General features: G+C 42.7%; 1 protein-coding gene across 1 annotated transcript in view; it reads left to right on the top strand.

The window, feature by feature from the left end:
* The window catches only part of dalrd3 (DALR anticodon binding domain containing 3), a 28,131-nt gene extending 10,599 nt beyond the window's left edge, over positions 1 to 17,532 (top strand). Inside the window, exons 5-13 of the mRNA XM_056275096.1 lie at positions 2,261 to 2,362; positions 3,175 to 3,239; positions 3,382 to 3,440; positions 8,786 to 8,868; positions 9,916 to 10,042; positions 10,317 to 10,375; positions 12,096 to 12,212; positions 13,875 to 13,943; positions 17,240 to 17,532. Of these exons, the coding sequence (XP_056131071.1) occupies positions 2,261 to 2,362; positions 3,175 to 3,239; positions 3,382 to 3,440; positions 8,786 to 8,868; positions 9,916 to 10,042; positions 10,317 to 10,375; positions 12,096 to 12,212; positions 13,875 to 13,943; positions 17,240 to 17,359 (801 nt within the window). The 3' untranslated portion in view covers positions 17,360 to 17,532. The remainder of the gene's footprint in view (positions 1 to 2,260; positions 2,363 to 3,174; positions 3,240 to 3,381; positions 3,441 to 8,785; positions 8,869 to 9,915; positions 10,043 to 10,316; positions 10,376 to 12,095; positions 12,213 to 13,874; positions 13,944 to 17,239) is intronic.
* The last annotated feature ends 6,040 nt before the right edge of the window (positions 17,533 to 23,572 follow it).

The following is a 23,572-nucleotide window of genomic DNA, read 5'->3' as shown; positions in this document are numbered from 1 at the left end:
TTCTAATTGACGCATCTTAATAGCCATGTCTGCCCCCAGTTCTCTTTATCTTTAACTCCCTTCAGAGCTGAAGCTCACGCTCTTTTTCCTGCGCCTCCAGCTGAAGGTGAGCGAGGTGAACTTTTAGTCAGGCATCGGACCTAGAACCAGAAGATGACTCTACTGAAAGTGGATCGAACCGTGGCAACGTTGAACGGCTTCCCTTCTGTCTCACTATTCTTTACACCAGGAATAAAGCTAACAGGCTGCTGTTCGGTCACCTCTCCCACCGGAAGAGCAGAGCAACCTTCACCCGAGGGCCCCGCTGTTTCAGAGCGGCCCTCACCCAAGGATATTGCTGCCATAACCCTGGCTACCGAACCAGGAGGTTCCACAGATGCCGGTAAGTCAAAATCTCCTTTACTAACCAAATCATTTAAAAGAACAGTGTATAGCTCTCTTTTAACCAGAGACCTAGAAACAAGAATATCATAATACTTGGCGATTACACACAGGTCATCTTTCCTGCATTTATCAAGCTGACCCAGAGTAGGATTAGCCACAAACTCATCCAGATCAAATGCTGCCATTCATTTAGGGTGTGAAACCAATTTCCGTCCTGAGTTAATTAGACCAACTCGGGACAGCTGGTCCACACCCCACTCTGCCACACTCACCAAAAACAAACATAGCCAGAAGCTAACAATGTCTGGAAGAGACCAATAACAGTAGCCTAATTGCAACAACTCACCAGTATAGACTATGAATCATGTCCACCAGTGGCAAACGCAATAACCTTGATGCTGGATTCTTCACACACGCAAATGTCAAGCATAGCCTTACAGAAACAACTCCAAATCCTGCCTAACCCAAACGATACCTACTTGCCTTCGGTAGCATGTCGGGCTCAAGGAGATTGAAAAGTCTGAACTTCATTGGCCGAAGCCCTGCAATGCCTACGCCCATCGGGGCCCTCTATCCCCACCCAGGATTACTCCGAAAATAAAAAAGACACAATAATAAGAGTGCCTAATGGAAAGACTGATACAACCCAGCTGGACACTCACCTGTCTATCTGAGGAAGCTGTTTAAATGCTTAATGAAGGTTAGACAATGGACAGCCAGACACCAATACTCACCGCGATAGCCACCGGCAATAATATTAACACGAAACACTGGCCTGAACAATAAATCAATTTCCCGATCTCCGTTTTCTATCCCGGACGAGCCCCCAACCATGTTATGAAGTCTAGGGGATGAGGGGAGTAATGATAAAAAATTATCTCAGGGAAAAAGAAGCGAGGAAAACTGATCTATAAAGAGAGATTAGGAATTTATTTAATTTAATAACTCAGTATCAATTAAGCAAGACAGAGGCCACAAAACAATAAACAAAATGTAACAGAACTCTAGACTTATGTAAGAAAGAGAAGGTTGGTCTAGTTTTAAATGCAACAAAGAACAATACGAACCAACAAACAGTCAATACACCCTCCCTCTAAAAGAGGTAGAACTACCAATTCCGGTACACACCCACTTGAAAGGGTTCGACTTTATACATCACACAGACTATCCATCCATCCATCCATTATCCAAACCGCTTATCCTGCTCAGGGTCACGGGGATGCTGGAGCCTATCCCAGCGGGCATTGGGCGGCAGGCGGGGAGACACCCTGGACAGGCCGCCAGGCCATCACAGGGATTCCCCCCCCCCCCCCCACACACACACACAGACTAGAAATTGCTGAATGGCCAACTGGGCACCAGCTGTTTTCTTCTTCAGGTCTTTATGTCCAGGCATTAATGACTGAATAGCTGCAAGTGCAAGAGACCAGTCACGTAGCCAGCTAGGAAGCTGGACAGCACCTAGACTAGAGAGACACACAGGAGGGAATTAAACACCAAACACAGCATTACGGCCATAACAGACACATTCAAATATATTACAGTCACATGTAATCAGCTTCATTACTTGGTGTCTGTGAATGTTCTCATTCATCCAGGTCATGGTTATCCAAAGGAGTTGAATCAAGTGAAACTGGACTTGGTATATATCCATGAAGACTGGACTTGGATATATACCAAGTCCAGTTGCACTTGATTCAACTCCTTTGAATAACTTCATTACTTGGGCACACACAGATACAAACAAAAACACAAACACAACAACATTTTATCTTATTTTTCTTGATGATAATGATTCTGATTGGGTTTAATATTACTTTGTCACATTTAAATGAATCATGCAATGTTTTACAAAACCTATTTTTCTATCATGTAGGTATCCACGGCAACGGCATTACACGTGACTTCCTGCCAGGATGAGTTCCGCCAGCAGCAGATAGCCATGCTGTGGAGAGCCGGCGGAGCGACACACACACAGGTAACACACACTTAAACACATTTAAACACAAGTAGCATACACACATGCACATACAATCACATATCTACACACTCACGCATGCACACGCACACACATAATGCTCATACACACTCACATAGAAGTAATGTGCACACACACGTAATGCACACATAAGTCAGTTTTTCCTTTCTGGATTATTAAACTCAAAGAACTGAATGCATAGCAAGGTACAACCACAAGGTTAAACAAGCTTCAAATCGAAGCCAGAGAAAGCGCACAACGAAGCACTCATACAAGCAGGTGGCGTCAAAGCAAATAGTAAGCAAGACAGAAGGTGAAATTAATCTGTTTGTGTTGCACTGGGTCCAAAGTTGACCAGACTAACTATAATAACACTAGACTTGAATATATCATTTTTTTTCTCTTATTTTTCTTATGAAAGCAGTGCTTAGCCTGCTTATTTGGAATTTTCGTCCTCAATACTGACACACACACACACACACACACACAGGTGCATGCATGCACATGCAAACAAATTTTCTCAAGCCATTTATTTTTTACAAACATGATTCTATGCATACATTATATTTGTTGTGAATCATTCTAAAACAGACTTAGTTTTTATTTTATTCATCTTTTAGATTTGAAATTTTATTTTTGGAATGAAAGTCTATATATTGATGTAACACAACTGGCAACACCCTCACACACACATACCCTGTCTGGTCTGTCTGCCTGTCTCTCGCTGTCTTTCTCTCTCTGGAACACACACACACACACACAGCATCACCTACAGCTCTGTGTTCCTATATGTGTTCTGTCTCTTTCTCCAGAGACATGTGGTATGTGGGCCTGTGAAGACTCCTGGTTCTCACCTCACCGCTTCCCAGTTTCTACAGTAAGATAGAGTTCTCCTGTCTTCTCTTTTATTCTCTTCTCTTCTTTTATAAGATACATTGCTTCTCCTGCACATCTCTCTAGAGTTTATAATTGTGCATTCTGTCAGTTTTGCCCCCTCTATATTCCCTTGTCTCCTACAGGCTGAGGAGAGGTCAGATGAAGGAGGCCTCAGAGATGAAGTATGGAGATCAAGTAGAAGGTGTGTGTGTGTTTGTGTGGGAGTTTTGCACAAGCCTGTGCATGTGTGCAGACAATGCGTGCGTGTTAAGAAATTGATTCTTAAATTTGACACGCAATGTTTATCATTTGAAGACCTGTTTATTGTGCGACAATCTTTGACCAATTACATTACAGTCATTTAGCCGATGCTTTTATCCAAAGCGACTTACAGTAAGTGCATTTAACGTAGGAAATCAGGAGAACTACTAGTCATCAAAGGTCATAAGTGCATCTAAAGAAGCATCTAAGAGCAAAACCAGTGCTAAAGTAAAAGTGCAAGAAAGAGATTTTATTTATTTATTTATTTATTTCAAATGAGTGAATACAGTAAGTGCTAAGAACAAGTAACAGGGTAGTAGTTCTTAAAGAGGTGAGTTTTCAACCTGCACTGAAAGATGGGCAGCGACTCCACTGTCCTGACATCAGTGGGGAGTTCATTCCACCACTGTGGGGCCAGGACAGAAAAGAGCCATGACTGGGTCGATCGGCAGCAAGGGCCTCTGAGTGACGGGGCAACCAGGCGTCACAAGGCAGCAGAGCGAAGTGGTTGGGTGGGGATGTAGGGCTTGACCATGGCCTGGAGATAGGAAGGAGCTGTTCCTTTCACTGCCCTGTAAGCTAGCACCAGAGTCTTAAACTGGATGCGAGCAGCTACTGGGAGCCAGTGTGGGGACATGAGAAGGGGAGTTGAACACCAGATAAGCTGCAGCTTTCTGAACAAGCTCCAGAGGTCTGATGGCTGATGCGGGGGCGCCAGCAAGGAAGGAGTTGCCGTAGTCCAGCCGGGAGATGACCAGAGCCTGGATGAGCACCTGTGCCATCTTGTCGGTGAGGAATGGGCGAATCCTCCTGATGTTATAGAGGAGAAATCTGCAGGAGCGAGCAACCGATGTAACGTTTGAAGCAAACGACAGTTGGTCGTCCAGGATCACAACCAGATTCCTCACAGTCCGAGTTGGCGTCACCACGGTTTTGTCAATGGTGATGGCCAGGTCTCGGTGCGGGCAACCTTTCCCCAGGAGGAACATCAGCTCCATCTTGAGCTTCAGGTGGTGTGTCGCCATCCACTCCGAGATGTCAGTCAAGCACGCAGCAATTTGTGTCTCTACTTGTGTGTCAGAGGGAGGAAAGGACAAGATCAGCTGGGTGTCATCGGCATAACAATGCTAAGAGAAGTCATGCGAGCGAATAACAGAACCCAGGGATGTCGTGTACAGGGAGAAAAGGAGAGGACCCAGAACCAAACCCTGTGGAATGCCTGTAGTCAGTCTGCGAGGCTCCGACACAGATTCCCTCCATGTCACCTGGTAGGAACGACCCGTCAGGTAGGTTGCAAACAGAGTGCAGAGCCTGAGACACCCAGCCCCTCCAGGGTAGAGAGGAGGATCTGGTGGTTCACTGTGTCGAACACAGCTGACAGGTCCAGGAGTAGAGAGGGTTTGCTCTCGCAGAGTGCAACGAGTCTGTCACTGCAAGGAGGGCCGTCTCTGTCGAGTGACCCACCCTGAACCCAGACTGGTTGGGGTCCAGGAGGCGGTACAAAGAAAGTTGGTTAAAGACAGCACGTTCGAAGATGTTGGATAGAAAGGAAACCGGTCTGTAGTTTTTGACGTCAGAGGGGTTAAGTGATGGTTTCTTGAGAAGGGGGGTGACTCTAGCAGTCTTGAAAGCAGATGGAAAGCATCCTGCCTGGAGGGAGGTGTTGATGAGGTGGGTTAGATAGGGAAGGAGTTCAGGTGCTATAGACTGAAGAAGAGGGGAAGGGACCGGGTCAAGGGAGCATGTGGTGGGGCGACTGGATGTGATGAGCTTTAGAACCTTGTCGGGGGAGAGGGGAGCGAGGTGGGATAGGGCAGGACGTGGAGAGGTGAGGGAGGGTGCGATAGTGCAAGCAGCACTAACCGGGTGGTGAGAACTGGAGGATCTGATGTTGTTTACCTTCTTGTCAAAGAAGTTAGCGAAGTCATCAGGGAGAAGGGAGGAAGAAGTGTAGAGAAGGTTTCAGAGTTTCTTAGGATTAGAGGCAGAGGATAGGATTTTAGAGCGATAGAAGGCAGCCTTAGCAGCAGAAAGGGAGGAGGAGAAAGTGGAAAGAAGAGATTGGAAGTTGAGAAGGTCCTCTGGGAGTTTGCCTTTTCTCCATTTGTGCTCTGCCACTCTCAGGCTCCGTCTGTCAGTATGTACTGAGTCGGTCAGCCAAGGGGCAGGTGGAGTTGGGCGTGCAGGCCTGAAGGTGAGGGGACAGAGATTGTCCAGAGAAGAGGAGAGGGTAGAGAGAAGAAGATCAGTAGCACTGTCAGGGGGTAGGAGAGAGAAAGATTCAGGTATAGGGAGGATAGAGGTAACAGAGGAAGAAAGCTCAGTGGCGGAGAGAGAGCGGAGGTGTCTACGGGTGGAAACCATGTGGGTAGGGGAAGGGGCTGAGGGGGGTGAAGAGAAGGAGAGAGAGTAGGACATGAAATAGTGGTCAGAAAGCTAGAGGGGAGTAACAGAAACTGGAAATAGGACAGTGTCTGGTAAAGATAAGGTCCAGCTGGTTGCGGGCCTTGTGGGTAGCAGGAGAGGGTGATAGGTGAAGATCAAAGCAGGAGAGGAAACAGAGAAGAGGATCTAGCTTGTTAGTGTGGACGGTGAAGTCACCGAAAAGGATAAGTGCAGAGTCGTCAACAGGGAAGTGCGAGACAAGTGTGTCAAGCTCCTCCAGAAACTCACCAAGGGGGCCTGGTGGGCAGTACACAACCACGATGGTGAGTTTGACTGGATAAGAGACAGTAACCGCATGAAATTCAAAAGAGGGCAGAGAAAACTGTAGAATGGAAACAAGGGAGTATTTCCATTTCAGGGAGATTAGTAGGCCAGTACCACCACCCCGCCTCCCAGCTCTGGGAGTGTGAGAAAAAATGTACACATCAGACAGAGCTGCGGGTGTGGTAGTGTTTTCTGGCATGATCCAGGTCTCAGAGCAAGAAAGTTGAGGGAGAGCAAGGATGCGTAGCCTGAGATAAACTCAGCTTTCGGCACCTCAGACTGGCTATTCCAGAGCCCTCCTGACACCACTTGCTCAACGTGAGTGGAGAGAGTGGGATAGATGAGATTGGTAGGGTCACAGCGCCAAGGAGTGACCCAACGTCTATGACAGCCCCGGGAAGAGGAAAGGACAGGAATGTGAAGGATACACATAGTCTATACTAGGTACACAAAATACAGATGACTGACCGGATCTAAAAAGAACAGTCCATGCTTGACGAAGTCTTGACTTGTAAAAGTCGCACTTGCCTTTGTTCACTCTAGCCTTTGTTCAATCTAGGCTTGTTTGCCTGATGCTTGGAAGTAGCAGCAGTGATTTAAAGAACATTGATTGCTAATTGTCTGCCAGGAGTGCAGGCCACACCCTGGCCACTTAACACCCAATTGGCCAAAGAGGTACACTGAAAATAGGCTTATTGCCCAGAAACTGGACACTTATGTAAAACTCTATCAAACCTCGCACAATACTATTAAAATTGCAAACAGCAAGTTACCAAGGAATATATTTATAAGCTAAAAGGATAACTAGGTCAAAACAGCTAGGCAACAAGAAATATTTAAAGGTATTTAAAGGCACACTAGGTGAAAAACAGCTACAGCTAGAATAAGCAAATAAGACAAGTAAGTACATAGAATAAGACAGCTACAGCTAGAATAAGATCCCACTAGGAACCAGCAGCAGATGTTTAGAGAAAAGGACTAATACTCAAGCAGCTGGAATAAGATTAATAGCAACTTGTTAAGCAAGAAAAATGATACTCAATTCTAGATGAACCAGCAATTCAGAATCACTCCAGAAGTTAAAATGCACACTGGATTGAAACTGAATCAGGCCAGACTTATAAATCCCTATGATGTTCTGGCCACACCCTGGCCACTTAACACCCAATTGGCCAAAGAGGTATACTGAAAATAGGCCTATTGCCCAGAAACTGGTCACTTATGTAAAACTCTATCAAACCTCACACAATACTATTACAACTGCAAACAGCAAGTTACCAAGGAATATATTTATAAGCTAAAAGGATAAATAAGTCAAAACAGCTAGGCAATAAGAAATATTTAAAGGCACACTAGGCAAAAAAACAGCTACAGCTAGATTAAGTAAATAAGACAAGTAAATAAATAAAATAAGACAGCTACAGTTAGAATAAGATCCCACTAGGAACCAGCAGCAGATGTATAGAGAAAAGGACTAATACTCAAGCAGCTGGAATAAGACTAATAGCAACTTGTTAAGCGAGAAAGATGATACTTACTCTATTCTAGATGAACCAGCAATTCAGAATCACTCCAGAAGTTAAAATGCACAATTAAAATGAAGTTTTTTGAAAAAAAAAAAGCAACCTTACAGTTATTGACATTGCAAATATTAAACTTAGGATATAACGATACAATATAGATAACTAAAAAAAGTATGACACTTCTAGAGACCAAATACTTAATATTTCAAACATTTTCAGGGTTTAAATTTTAATATAACTACTTGATTTTTGACATTATTGTTATGATATTTCTTCCAAGATAGAGTAATAGGGTTTATATACAGTGCCAGTCAAAAGTTTGGACACACCTACTCACAGTAGGGTTTTTTCTTTCACTAAAGATCACTAAAGTACTAAATGAAACAACTTGTTGGGGTTGGGGGCATTTCAAAATTTATATTTACTAAATTTAAAGTTGTTTTGGAAAGAAATTCAGAAATTGGCAATCATTTCAAGATTTTTTTAAAAATACATCCAATTATGTGTGTCCAACATTTTTACTGGTACTATCTTATATTTGTTTATACAAAGGTTAAACCTGTATATTCGCTGTGATTTCAACTTCAGGAATCAGGAATCAGGAGCATTTATTCGTCGTTTCATTTCATGTACTTGCGTACATAAAATCAAATGAAATATCATTTCCCCCCAGCCCACAGCAGTGCAACACAAAGACAAAAACACATATCCAAACTACAAGAACACATATTTCCAAACTACAAAAACAAATATTTCCAACATATAAAAAAAAAGAAAACTCACTGTCCAAGAGAGCGAATGCCAGCCAGGATGACTGTCGGAACTGTCGGTCTGCATGGGCGAGCAGTTAGCTTAGCCTGCCCCGCTTCTGCTTCCTGTCTGTTAACTTATTTATGCTTTAGCTAATTTCATTCAATTGAAGTCAAATGTTGTTATGCCACAGCATGAATGTTACCCTTTGTTCATTACTCATGCTGTTCACTTGGTTGTGCTTATTACTTTGACCGACACATGACGGAAATTAACTGAAAGCAAATGCCCTTTCCTCCCTCAGGTCAAACATGGGATGACATCATCAGGGTCATGACCTCTGCAACTGTCAGATTTGAGCTGCTGTCAACAGTTCATACCAGTCCTGTGAGTCCTACTGTAGCTCTGTATGTGTGTGTGTGTGTGTGTGTGTGTGTGTGTGTGTGTGTGTGTGTGTGTGTGTGTGTGTGTGTGTGTGTGTGTGTGTGTGTGTGTGTGTATTGAAGTACTGATTTTGCCCTCACAACACCACTAGACACTGTGAAGTTCTTAAGGGGCAACAGTACATGTGTGAGTCAGTGCGTCCTGTGCCCTGTGTGTGTACTCTACTACCTAAGGTTGCTGGAGCAGTTCCACATAAGGTGTCTGCAGCGAATCATGGGGATCACATGGCGTGACCATGTTCCCCATGCAGAGATTGTTGCTAGGACAAACTGCAAGAGCCTAGAAGCCATGGTCACTGAACACCAACTGTGCTGGCTTGGGCATGTCATCAGGATGCCTCAAGAACGCCTGCCACATCAAGTCCTGTATGGACAGCTTCATCTTGGCTGCCGGTCTGCAGGTGGTCAGAAGAAGCGATACAAAGACCAGCTTAAAAACATCACTGAAGAAATGTATCAACCCCTTGAGACTGGAGCAAGCTGCCACCAACCGTTCCAACTGGCAGGAGATCTGCCACAGAGGTATAGAACAGGTGGAAATGGAGAGGAATGTGAAAAAAAAACAGAGAAGACTAGGAGACACACAACCATACCTGCTCCCACTAACTCAGACTTCATATGCCCAACATGCAATAAAACTTGTGGCTCAAGAATTGGACTCTATAGTCGTCAAAGAACACACCGTTAACAAGGAAGGATGTCACCGTCGGACTCGATGGACTACCAGCCAGCAAGCAAGCATATACTGGTTCTTTACCTCTCATTGATTTTCTTATAATTATGAAACATGTATGTGTTAAAGTATGCCGCTGTGTGTGTGTGTGTGTGTGTGTGTCTGCCTGTATTTGCCCTGACTGGTTATGCATTATTGTTATTTAAGTTGATGTGATTGAAGCAGTTGCTAAAACATTTCCATCATCTCTCCCATCAATTGCTTTGTGATGTGCTAATGCTGGGAACAAGTTAGAATAATTGACAGCTGTCTCTCTAGGTCACATTGGATGTCCAGAGAGAAGGGAGCGTTTCCACCAAGGGACCAAGGGGAGGGGTGTTTGTGATGTATAACTGCGCACGGTTGCACACGCTGTTCGACAGCTATGAGAGAGGCGTGGAAAAGGGTGAGGCCTTCAGTTTTTGCATTTTAGTCCGGGGGTGGGCAACATGATCCAGAAAGGGCTGGTGTGGGTGCAGGTCTCTGGTCCAACCAAGCAGGTACACGCCTGAGTCTACAAATCAAGATCCTTGGCAAAGACTATTGGATCATGTGGATCATTTCTGGATCATGTTGCCCATCCCTGTCTTAGGCCAATGAAACGAACCAGGGTAACTGTACAGCAATGTTTGACTGATTTAAAATGACTACTTAATAATTTATGTGGATTCTTTTGACAGGACTGTACCCGGAAATCCCTGAAGGTTCCCAGCTAGACTTCTCAGCGCTTAAAGAAGAGGTACTATTTCGGCTTGGTCGGGTGTCCTTACAGACACAATTGACCTTTCACAAAGTCCCGCCCCCCTTATTTACTGTTGCTATGCCCGTCAAGCATTTCAGAACTATCCAGGAAGTAGCCGGAAAACACCATAACATGAAGGAAGAAATCAGCGCATTGTGTGGGTAAAAGTAACAGTAATAATACGTTAGCTGTATTAGCTATCAATAATAGCTAGTAGCAAGCTTAGCTTGGAGCAAACAGGTATTTTTGTTGATTTTGGATGGATTGAGCTAGCCATGGGGTCTGCTATACTGAGAAATCTATTGCCGACATTGCGCTTCTTGCGTTCTGGGTTTCGGGAAGGGAAAGAAAATTACACCCCCTCCAAACTTTTCAGATATCTAGTATCCGGTTTGCAAATCCCGTTTCAGCATTTTGTTGTGTGTTTGAAAGCTTGACGGACCGTTGCTAAGGTAGGCTTGGACAAGCACCGTTCTGGGGCGGTACTTTGCGAAAGGTCAATTGGCCGTGTCTGCGGGTGGGAAGCCGGATGTGGGGATGTGTCCTGGTCGCTGCACTAGCGCCTCCTCTTGTCGGTCGGGGCCACGTGCCATGTCCCCCTGGTGAAACTCCTCACTGTCACGTGAAAAGAAGCGGCTGGCGACTCCACATGTATCGGTGGAGGCATGATGTGGTAGTCTGCAGCCCTCCCCGTATTGGCAGGGGGGCTGCAGCAGCGACTGGGATGGCTCGGAAGGGTGGGGTAATTGGCCAAATACAATTGGAGAGAAAAAATGGGGGAACCCCCCCCCCCCCCAAAAAAAAGAAGAGGCACAATTTTGTTCTGTTCTCTTCTGTTTTCTGATTTTCTAAGGTCTTGTATTTTATTCTGGACTTTCCAGAGTTTTAGTCTCCTCTTCACCTCTCCTCTCCTCCCCTCTCCTCTCATCTCTGAAAAGAAAGAAACTGCTGAAGTTAGACAGAGTTCATGGTCATTGAACTCCTGGGGTGTATTCCATTACCCCCAAAAAATTTACTCCTCCACAGCCACCTCTTTCTTCTCTTCCTTGACCCGAAAATAGATGCCTGTGCCAGCATATTGCCGGCTGTCCTTAGTGCTGTAGGAGACGAGAATAACTTCTTAAAACAGCTCCTGAAGGAAGTGCCTTTCAGCTGAGGATACACATATGTATCCTACCCATTAATTATGTTTGGCTGTGATCACACACAGAATCTGACGTAGTACCAAAAATAAAAAAGATGGCGGGCGAAGCACTAGCAAATAATGGTCGCTTCATTTTGATTCGGCAGAGGGAATGTGTATAATGTCACATAACCTCATATATGGTGCCCTATTGGGCTGTGACTGAAATCACCAGATCACCAGAACTTTAATATGTCAAGTCAAGTCAAGTCAATTTTATTTCTTAAGGGTTATCTTTTGATTGACTAGGATTAAATAAAAAATGACATCCCTAATGAAAAGCACATTAAACAGTGGCCCATGTTTAACAGAGGATCAAACTGTATTGTAGATTTGGGATTCATCAAAGTTATAATTGGGCCACTTTGTCTCCACTTTCCCTGGCTTCCTTCTCTCCTTCTCACCCGTATTACCGCTCGTCTTGTCTAAGTTGCCTCTGGGAAGGAAATGGGTGTTGGTGTTGGTGAGGAGGAGAAAAGGAGCAGAATTATGGGATGCACCCCTAATGTTCCACTTCTCTCTTTTGATTGACAGGGTGAGTGGCTTCTCTTGTTCAACTACCTCATTCCATTCTCTGAGCTGCTGGACCAATCAGGACAAGCTTTGGATTGTGAAGGGGGAGGAGCCAGAGTTAACATGAAGACTGAACAGGTTTGAGTGACATCTTAAGTTGCTGTCTATTCTACATGGCTACCACAGTGCTTTTTTTTTTTTGCAACGTATTGCTTTATTTGAGAAAGAAACATTATGTTTGATTGTAACAATGTATATTTATTGTTGTCTCATTTGGAACATTTTAGTTGATGACAATCCATGTGATCATGTAAGTTTTCATGTACAGTTATACGAATGATAATAACTTTATTTAAATGTAGTTATTAAAGATGTTTTTACAATCAAAATAAATGCAGACCCACAAATAATTTTGATCAAGTAAACTCCTCGAGGAAACAACGAGGAAGATGAAATATAGAAACATAGAAAATGAGAAACAAGATAAAAGCTAAACATCATATGATGAATTATCTCACATTCTATTAACAATCATTAACGATATAATGTTTAAGGTGCTTGAAAGGCAAATTCACTTATCAATTCATTCAACTTTTTTTATCATGTTTAACAGTGTTCGCTGCTATATACACCAAATTCTTTCCAGGCACCAGTCATATTTCATAACCAGAGTAAATATTTGTAGATCTTTACTGCTTCTAATAAATGATACTCAGAATGGCATACTAAATGAAAACATCTATGTTTTACTTCATAGCAGCATTTATCTTTTATAACGATACTAGAGGTCCTAAAGTTAAAGGAACGCCTTTGTTTTTTTTTTGGGTTTCGGGGGGGGGGGGGGGTTACAGCATGTCTTTGATTTTTGTCTATATGCAGAAATAATCCAAGTAATGTGTTTGTTGTGTTATTTCTTTAACTAAAGCAGTATGATCATACAAAATCATACAAGCGCACATCCGGTAGAATTTGTTTTAAATTAATCCTATATCCCAATTGCCATCATAAAAACACTAACAAAAATTGTGAGCTCACAAAAAAGGGGCTTTCCAGAGAGCATAGCTCTTTTTCCATATCCATATAAGCTGTTTTTTTAAATTGTCTGTCTTCAAATAAGTGCAATTTCTAATCTGCCATTTATTTCCCTTTTTTGTCTTGTTTCAAATTATTGCACGCTGATTCTGAAAAATTCCGGAATTGGAAACAGTCGTAATCATCTCAACCCCATGGCCAAATTTTTCCTTTTGTTTGACGAAAAATTAGATTTCGGGCATCCAGGTTGCATAGCGGTCTATTCCGTTGCCTACCAACACGGGGATCGCCGGTTCAAATCCCCATGTTATCTCCCGCTTGGTATACAATTGGTCGTGTCTGCGGGTGGGAAGCCAGATGGGGGTATGTGTCCTGGTCATTGCACTAGTACCTCCTCTGGTCAGTCGGGGTGCCTGTTCAGGGGGAAGGGGGAACTGGGGGGAATAGTGTGATCCTCCCACGCGCTACGTCCTCCTGGCGAAACTCCTCACTGTCAGGTAAAAAGAAGTGGCTGGTGACTCCACATGTATTGGAGGAGGCATGTGGTAGTCTGCAGCCCTCCCCAGATCAGCAGACGGGGTGGAGCAGCGACCGAGACAGCTCGGAAGAGTGGGGTAATTGGGTGAATACAATGGGGGTGAGAAAAAGGGGGAAAATCGAAAAAAAAAAGAAAAATAAGATTTCAAAGCTCAATATAGCGAAAAGACTTGTGAAAATAGATATTTTTGTAAACTGATAATGTTTCTGTGTTTTGTGGTTTTCTCTCAGGTTTGTAAGTTCCTGGTGTCTCTCAGTAAAGACTTCAGTTCTTACTACAACAGAGTCCACATACTGGGGGTAAGTATTAATTTACATGTCAAGTGCATGTTTATATGCATTTGTGAAAGAGAGAGCATGTGTATTTATTAAGAGGCGGTTAAACAGTTTAAACTAGATCATAGCGTAGATTAAAAGAGGAAAAAACTAAATAGATAAAAAGATAAGGTAATAAAATTAGCAGCAGAAAACAAAAATAACTGATTAATAACAATAAAAGATAAGACAAAGTTGTACAGATGATGAAAAGAACAAATATTGGTGCTACAACTCACAGTTGAGACAGTTACACCCTTATAGGGCTACTCTAAGTGAAGCAAGTCAGTGTTCATAATCCCTACAAAACAGGAAGGTTTTGAGCTTGGATTTAAAAGTTGCCACATTTGGGGCATATCTATGTGTTTCTGGGAGTTTGTTCCAGGTGTAGGAAGCATAATATATGAATGATGCTTCACCATGTTTTTGTCTTGGGTAGTCCCTTTCCAGACAACCTAAGGGTTCTTGATGTTTCATACGGAATAAGAAGATCTAGGAGATATTTTGGTCCCAAGCCATTTAGGGTATTATAGATCAATAAAAGGAATTTTAAATTCACCTCTCTTGCACAGTGGCTAGTGCAAAGATCTGAGAACTGGTGTGATGTGGTTGTATTTTTTAGTATTTTGTGAGTACCCTAGCAGCTGCATTTTGAACATGTAGTTTTTGGAGAGTTTTTTTTTTTTAGGAAGGCCACTATAAAGCCCATTACAGTAACCAATCCTACTAGAGATGACAGCATGGGTACGACTTTCCAGGTCTGGTTTGGATAGTAGGCCTCTAATCCTACCTATATTTCAAGGTGGTAATATGCTGACTTGGTTAATGAGTTAACCTGGTTTTAAAAGTGTAGATCATCATCTAAAATAACACCTAAGTTTCTGGCCTGACTTGTAGTCTGCGGTGATGGATATTTTAGATAGGCATTGACCTTAATTCTCTCATTTTTGTCAGAACCAAAACAACTACCTGTGACAACCACAGGGGAACTTTAGCACCCGACCCAACAACGAAACAGAGACCGTCGGCAGGTTGGCCCACTGTGGGCATTTATTCAAAAGACAAACCGAAAAACGCTCAACACGAGTACTGCTCCTCGTCTCGGCCGGCTGGCTCCCGTCTTCCTTGGCTCCTACGCTGGGCAGCCAACACAACTATCGCTACCTCTCTCGCTCCCCCCCGGGCGGCTGTCTCTGGCTCCCTTTTATCCTGGGGCTCATCAGCCTCCGATTGGGGCCAGGTGTGTCGCTCAGTCTCCCTCTCGCGATTGGGGCCAGGTGCGTTTCTGGGCTGTGCTGGGTCACTGGCCATGTTGCTGAAGCCGGGCTGACCCCGGGGTTGTCACATACCTCTGTTTTGTCCTTTTAGCTGTAGAAAGTTCTGGCAAATCCAGTCATTTGTTAGGGAGACACAATGAAACAGGGAGTCAGTTGGACTATAATCAGAAGGTGAGAGCGCAATATAAATTAGTGTATCATCATCATTATAGTTATGGCAAAGTTGCCCAAAGGTTTTGCTAAGCCAAGTATGTAAAGATTAAATAAGAGAGGGCCAAAGATTGATCTTTGAGGAACATGTCATGGTAACCTTCTGGGAGACAAAGTTGCTAAAGTAATGTTGCAAGTATGACCTGAACCAGCAAAGGACCGTATTAGATAGTCCAACTAAGTTTTCTAGTCTAGCTAATAATATAGAATGGTCAACGGTATCAAACGCAGCACTTAAATCCAATAAAACCAGAACTGATATATTACCAGAGTCAGAGTTAAGATGAATGTCATTAACCACCTTAATTAGTGCCGTCTCAGTACTGTGGTTTGGGCAGAATCCAGATTGGAAGATGTCAAAATAATCATTAATCTTAAGGGAACAACTAAACTGCTGATAAACAACCTACTCATTGACCTTACCTCTAAATGATAGATTTGATATTGGTCTGTAGGTACTGAGCACAGATGAATCTAGAGTGCTCTTTTTTAGTCAGGGTTTAATAACTGCTGTTTTTAGACCGTGTGGGAAAAGACCAGATGAACTCGAACAGTTAACAATTCATTGCAGGTTTTTTGATAAACTCTTTGAGAAAGAGTAGTTAAAGAATCTAGACAGCAGGTAGATAGATTTAATTGCGAGACAATTTTCTCAAGGGTATGAAGATCAGTGGTCTCGAATTCAGACATTATTATCAAGGTAATTTCAGCTGGATAAAAAAGATGTGTTTTGTGCTGGCTGATTTATGGAACTTCTAATTGTTTTGATTTTATCTCTGAAAAACTCAGCAAGCTCATTGCATTTACCCCCAATAGATGTTCAGGGGGAGTTGACACTGGAAGACTTGGAAGTCTAGTCAGTCTATCAACAACTGAAAAAAGAAAATGATCTTTGTTAGAGTTATTTTTTATTACATCAGAGAAGTAGGATCGTCTTACATTATTTAATACAAGCTTGTAGTCATGCTGGTTTTCCTTATAAATGTCATAGTGGATGTGGAGGCCTGATTTCCACCATTTGCATTCTGCTTTTTTACATTCCCTTCCCTGGGCTTTTACAGAAGCTGCATTTCTTCATGGTGCTGCAAGCTTAGGGAAGATCAACTTTTCCTTTACTGGGAAAATAGTATTAATGATATCTTCAACGTTTGAATGAAAATGATTTAAGAGTTGATCCACAGAGGTTGACATGGAGGCGAGATCTGCGAAATAGCCTTAATAAACATTTCAGTAGTCTTCTCATTAAAATGCCGGTTTTTTTTAACTCTTGTACATTTAGCAGGAGGCTGATGAATAGTAGATATATCAAAGAAAACCACTGTAGATTTTGTACACGTCATAACTGCAGTATCTCCAAGGTTGTGTATGTGTGTGTGCACAACTAATTATACAACTTCTACTACATGATGTGTGTGTGGGGGGGGGTGGCTTCGGGAATGTTCTCCCTCTTTTTGTACAGCATATGGAAAATTTGTGTGTTAATAGCCCATTAACCAGCCTGGTGACTTTTCATAACTGACAGAATGTCATTATTTATAATTTAAAATACCAATTCATGATGAGTTCAGCAATTTTATGTTTTTATGTCTCTCCTCTCATTATCTCTCTCTCTGTTTCTTTCTTTCCCTCCCTCCTCCCTCTGTCCCCCAATATTTTTCTGCCTTGCTTTGCCTTGTTTATATTTTCTGTCCCTATCTCCTATTTCCCTCTCTCTTTCACTCCTTCACTCCCACATTGTCTCCCCATTCTCTTTGTTTCTCAACTCTCTCTCCCTCTTTCTATCTCTCTCTGTAGGAGCCATTGCCACATCTTTTCAACCAGATGTTTTGCCGTCTCTATCTGTTGAGAGCATTGAGGGAGCTTTACCACAGCGCCCTGGACACCCTGAACCTTCCCCCTATCAGGCAACTATAGTGCCAACATGCTACACTCCTCACCTAATCACTATTTGGCTGTCATGACCTCCCATACATACCTCTAACTTCTCTCCTATTTGACTGTAGTCTACAAAAAACAATTTATCCATCCCTTATTTGGAATTGTGAGTGCCCTAAGGTGATCATAATAGGTCTGATTAGACAACTAGAAACCCCTAACATACATTTTTAATCTGCCCCTTATTTAGCAAACACAACCCAGTAAGGTATGCTTCATTTGGCCGCTATTTTGCAGCTGTAGCTCATATACACATCTTCAGTGTCTCCTGTCAGTGCAACCGGTGTGCTTTAGAATCCAACATGTGCTTGACTCTTGTCCTCACAATCTGCTGTCATTACTCCTATAATACTCACCTATTGTTCCAATACTGTTCCAGTTCACCCACTAACTACACCCCAAGGTGAAGCATTGCCCCTCCCTCAGACTGTTGTCCTGCAAAGCAGCACTGTAGTTTCTTGAATATACATTTATAATTCCCTTATTACCCCTAAAGCCTTTACATCCTTGTACCCAAATTACCCCAAGTGGAAAAACCCCAAATCCACTTCAGAGATTCTTGACCTTAACCTGTATGTAGCTTCAGAATACACTCTCTAGCTCTGGTAACTATCCCATACTTCACAGTTACAGTGCCAAATTTCCACCTGAACACTTAATTATAACTACAGGCCCTTGTGTCATACTCCAACTGTCCTGGACATCCTATCTAAAGTATACACGTTGTATAACTTGATACATCACCTCATAATTGCTATAGTAATCGCCTTCCCAAAGTATTTTTAGTCACCTGTCTCCTTATAAATTCACACTTGTGTCCTCGTCGCTGCCTGGAGATGAGAAACCGGTTTTTATATGCTATGCTCACATAGCTGTGTGAAAACCCCCTTTATGTATGTTGTACACCTTGTATTTGACCATGTCATAGAATATTTAATGTTGGTTTTAAAAGAAATATATATACACACACACACACACATACACACATATATATATATATATATTTAGATATGAAAATATATATATGTATATAGACAGCATGGTGGTGCAGTGATTAGCATGGTCGCCTCACAGCAAAAAGGTCCTGGGTTTGAGCCCTGGGGTAGTCCAACCTTGGGGTCATCCCGAGTCGTCCTCTGTGTGGAGTTTGCATGTTCTCCCCATGTCTGCATGGGTTTCCTCTGGGGGCTCTGGTTTCCTCACACAGTCCAAAGACATGTTGGTTAGGTGAATCTGCTATACTAAATTGTCCCTAGATATGAGTGTGTGTGTGTGTGTGTGTGTGTGTGTGTGTGTGTGTGTGTGTGTGTGTGTGTGTGTGTGTGTGTGTGTGTGTGTGTGTGTGTGTGTGTCGGCCCTGTGTGATGGCCTGGCAGCCTGTCCAGGGTTTCTCCCCGCCTGTCGCTCAGTGGCAGCTGGGATAGGCTCCAGCATCCCTGCGACCCTGAGAGCAGGATAAGCGGTTCGGATAATGGATGTATGTATGTATGTATGTATGTATGTATGTATGTATATATATATATATATATATATATACGTATATATATACACTACCGTTCAAAGAATCCTCCATTTGCAGCAATTACAGCATTGCAGACCTTTGGCATTCTAGCTGTTAATTTGTTGAGGTAATCTGGAGAAATTGCACCCCACGCTTCCAGAAGCAGCTCCCACAAGTTGGATTGGTTGGATGGGCACTTCTTGCGTACCATACGGTCAAGCTGCTCCCACAACAGCTCAATGGGGTTCAGATCTGGTGACTGCGCTGGCCACTCCATTACCGATAGAATACCAGCTGCCTGCTTCTGCTCTAAATAGTTCTTGCACAATTTGGAGGTGTGTTTAGGGTCATTGTCCTGTTGTAGGATGAAATTGGCTCCAATCAAGCGCTGTGCACTGGGTATGGCATGGCGTTGCAAAATGGAGTGATAGCCTTCCTTATTCAGAATCCCTTTTACCCTGTACAAATCTCCCACGTTACCAGCACCAAAGCAACCCCAGACCATCACATTACCTCCACCATGCTTAACAGATGGCGTCAGGCATTCTTCCAGCATCTTTTCATTTGTTCTGCATCTCACAAACGTTCTTCTTTGTGATCCAAACACCTCAAACTTGGATTCATCCGTCCACAACACTTTTTTCCAGTCTTCCTCTGTCCAATGTCTGTGTTCTTTTGCCCATCTTAATCTTTTTCTTTTATTGGTCAGTCTCAGATATGGCTTTTTCTTTGCCACTCTGCCCTGAAGCCCAGAATCCCGCAGCCGCCTCTTCACTGTAGATGTTGACACTGGTGTTTTGCGGGTACTATTTAATGAAGATGCCAGTTGGGGACCTGTGAGGCGTCTGTTTCTCAAACTAGAGACTCTAATGTACTTATCTTCTTGCTCAGTTGTGCAACGCGGCCTCCCACTTCTTTTTCTACTCTGGTTAGAGCCTGTTTGTGCTGTCCTCTGAAGGGAGTAGTACACACCGGTGTAGGAAATCTTCAATTTCTTAGCAATTTCTTGCATGGAATAGCCTTCATTTCTAAGAACAAGAATAGACTGTCGAGTTTCAGATGAAAGTTCTCTTTTTCTGGCCATTTTGAGCGTTTAATTGACCCCACAAATGTGATGCTCCAGAAACTCAATCTGCTCAAAGGAAGGTCAGTTTTGTAGCTTCTGTAACGAGCTAAACTGTTTTCAGATGTGTGAACATGATTGCACAAGGGTTTTCTAATCATCAATTAGCCTTCTGAGCCAATGAGCAAACACATTGTACCATTAGAACACTGGAGTGATAGTTGCTTGAAATGGGCCTCTATACACCTATGTAGATATTGCACCAAAAACCAGACATTTGCAGCTAGAATAGTCATTTACCACATTAGCAATGTATAGAGTGTATTTCTTTAAAGTTAAGACTAGTTTAAAGTTATCTTCATTGAACAGTACAGTGCTTTTCCTTCAAAAATATGGACATTTCAATGTGATCCCAAACTTTTGAACGGTAGTGTATATATATATATATATATATATAAAATCAAAAAGACATGCATGTTAGGGTTAATACTCCTGCCTGTGCCCCTGACCAAGGCAATGGGAAGAAGAACTGGAGTTAGTCCCCAGGTGCTGCAGCTGGCCACTGCTCCTATACAATAGGATGGGTTAAATGCAGAGAGCACATTAATTGTAAGAATACAACTCGTTGTAAGAATACAATGACAAAATAAAGTGGCTTTCCTTTTTCTTCTAATATATATATATATACTATATGTGTGTGTGTGTGTGTGTGTGTGTGTGTGTGTGTGTGTGCGCGTGGAATGATGCTGAGTATTTCTTCTGTACGTCTAATTGTTGCCTCCACACAAGTGTACAGATGTCATATTACTTGTTGTCCACATCAAGTGGTTGGTATTCATGATTAAATGACAGTTCTAGTTAATGACAAGCGTTAAGGGGAATGTGCCATATTGGTAGAAGATGCATAAACACCATGAGGATGATATGCATATAATATATAGATTGTTTCAAAACACCTGTAAAGGGGATACCATCTGTGAAACTGCTTTCATTTTGTTTATCTCATGTCACACACACTGTTTCTTAAAAAAAAACACAATTTATTTTGATCGTTAGCTTTCAGTCATTTCCTAAACTTGTTTTTTTTTGCTTCAAATGGGGAATATGTCAATATTGAAGCTCAAGTACCTATTTGTACCATGATATAGATACAACCGTCTTGGGATTCCTTTTATATTGTTTATTTATTTATTTATTTTATACTTCATGTAGTTTCGGCTGCCCAGAAAGAGGAATGGTCTTTATATTTAGCCGTTTCTAACAAATCATTTTGAAGATGTGAGTTTTGGTTAGTTGTGTAATTTTTTTCCTGTACTGTTTACGGTTTATGAAAGAACTGCCTACTATGGATGCTACAGTGCTAGTGCAGGATAGACATGACAATTAAAAAATAAAAATGATTCGGTGTAGGATATGGGTGGGTGAGGGGCTGCTATAATGGATACGGCAGTCCTCGGCCTTATAATATGTACAAAATACTCTTGTCTCTTTCTACCACTTACCAAAGGCTTGGATAAGGGCAGTTAGATCATATACTATATATATATATATATATATATATATATATATATATATATATATATATATATGTGGTGGCGCAGTGGTTAGCGTGGTCGCCTCACAGCAAGAAGGTCCTGGGTTCGAGCCCCGGGGTAGTCCAACCGTGAGAGTTGTCCTCTGTGTGGAGTTTGCATGTTCTCCCCATGTCTGTGTGGGTTTCCTCCGGGTGCTCCGGTTTCCTCCCACAGTCCAAAGACACGTAGGTCAGGTGAATTGGCCGTACTAAATTGTCCCTAGGTGTGAATGTGTGTGTGTGTGTTGGCTCTGTGATGGCCTGGTGGCCTGTCCAGACCAGGGTGTATCCTCACCTGCTGCCCAATGACTGCTGGGATAGGCTCCAGCGTCCCCGTGACCCCGAGAGCAGGATAAGCGGTTAAGATAATGGATAGATGGATGGATGGATGTATTATAACTTTGTTAAAAGAAACACTCAACGGTAGGGAAAGTGCTCAACAAATAAGGAGCAAAATAATCCAGTGAGTCAAGTAAATTCTTTATGAGACAGTACAATCCTGTTTCATGCCATAAACAATCATGTGCTGTCAATAAAGCTACATGGGAAAGAATATACCATTCATTGCCTCGTCATGCAAAACAACAAAAGCTTATTCAACAACAAAGCTTATTCAACCAGTAGTAAAATGTGCAATCTATTGAAACTGAAAAATATTTTATCATTTGCAAACCAGAAATGTCCACGTTGAATAACAGGAATGAATTGGCCAGCATTGCAGACATAATAAGCACCTATTTTGTAATTATAAATAAATGATGCGTTTAGACAAATACCAACCCCCCCCCCCCCCCCATTGGACCTTTAGCGATCACGTGTTTTTGAATTTTTAAATGTCGCACCTCTGCCTTCCCCATTGGACGTTGTGCATGTGATGTGCATGACGAGGCAATGAATGGTATGTTCTTTCCAGAGTATTTTTTTAAAATTTATTTCTGATTTTTTTCCCTTTTTCTCCCAATTTAGTGGCCAATTGATCCCTATTTTAGTTCAAACTCCCACCCTCGTACTGCATGTGTTTGCCAACTTTATCTCTCCGGCCAGCAGTCTCAAAGGAGACACCTCGCCACTTCCGTGACAAGGTGAATCCAGGCCGAACCACTGCTTTTTCCGACACACATAGAGACGCATTCACGTGACGAACACAAGCCGACTCCGCCCCCCTCCCGAAGACAGCGTTGCCAATTATTGCTGCTTCACCGAGTCAAGCCATAGTCGGATCTGACGAGACCGGGGCACGAACCCTGGTCCCCAGTAGGCAACTGCATCGACACAAAGCCGATGCTTAGACCGCTACACCACCGCGGACCCTCAGAGTAGATTTATTGACAGCTGATGATTGCTTATGGCATGAAACAGGCTTGTACTGTCTCATAAAGAATTTACTTGACTCACTGGATATATATATATATATATATATATATATATATATATATATATATATATATATATATATGATGAGTCATTCCCCTTCATCCCTCCTCCTCCTCTCTTCATTGCTGCCCTTAACTTGTCTTACCCTCTGTTTACTGCCCCCTATCCAGTCACCTCCTGTTTTACTGCTAAAAATATCTGATGCCATACTCAAACTCAGAATGCTGTAGTTCTTAAACTCGCTACCACAACTCAGTTGCTGCCAGAACAAGTTTTACTTTAGCTCTCTGACATAATGTCTAGAGGGGCGGGGGGAGGGGGGGGTCATAACACTGGCAAACTCTGCCTAGGTATGTCTTCGCCTGCGGGTGTCTTCCTGTTCTCAGAAACGTTCCCTCTGCATGTCTCAGCCTATTAGATATATACCCCTTATCCTCTGAATTTAGATAACACTGCCAAACTTCTCTGCACACGTGTCTGCCATCAGCAGGAGTGTCTCTGCCTTACTCCGAGTATTTCAATAACCTTGTCAAACTCTCTTTGCATGCCTCTGCCCACAGTATTCTGTATCTGCAGTGTGAGGGGCGTTTCTACTTAACCAGTATCTGTTGTTGTCTGACAGATGTTGACTCTGATGCTGTTATTCTGCACATAAATATCCTCGCGCTCCAGTTGTGCACC

The sequence above is a fragment of the Lampris incognitus genome, chromosome 2, assembly GCF_029633865.1.
Source record: "Lampris incognitus isolate fLamInc1 chromosome 2, fLamInc1.hap2, whole genome shotgun sequence".
NCBI classification, from domain to species: Eukaryota; Metazoa; Chordata; class Actinopteri; order Lampriformes; family Lampridae; genus Lampris; species Lampris incognitus.
This window is presented reverse-complemented; position numbering and strand designations above follow the sequence as displayed.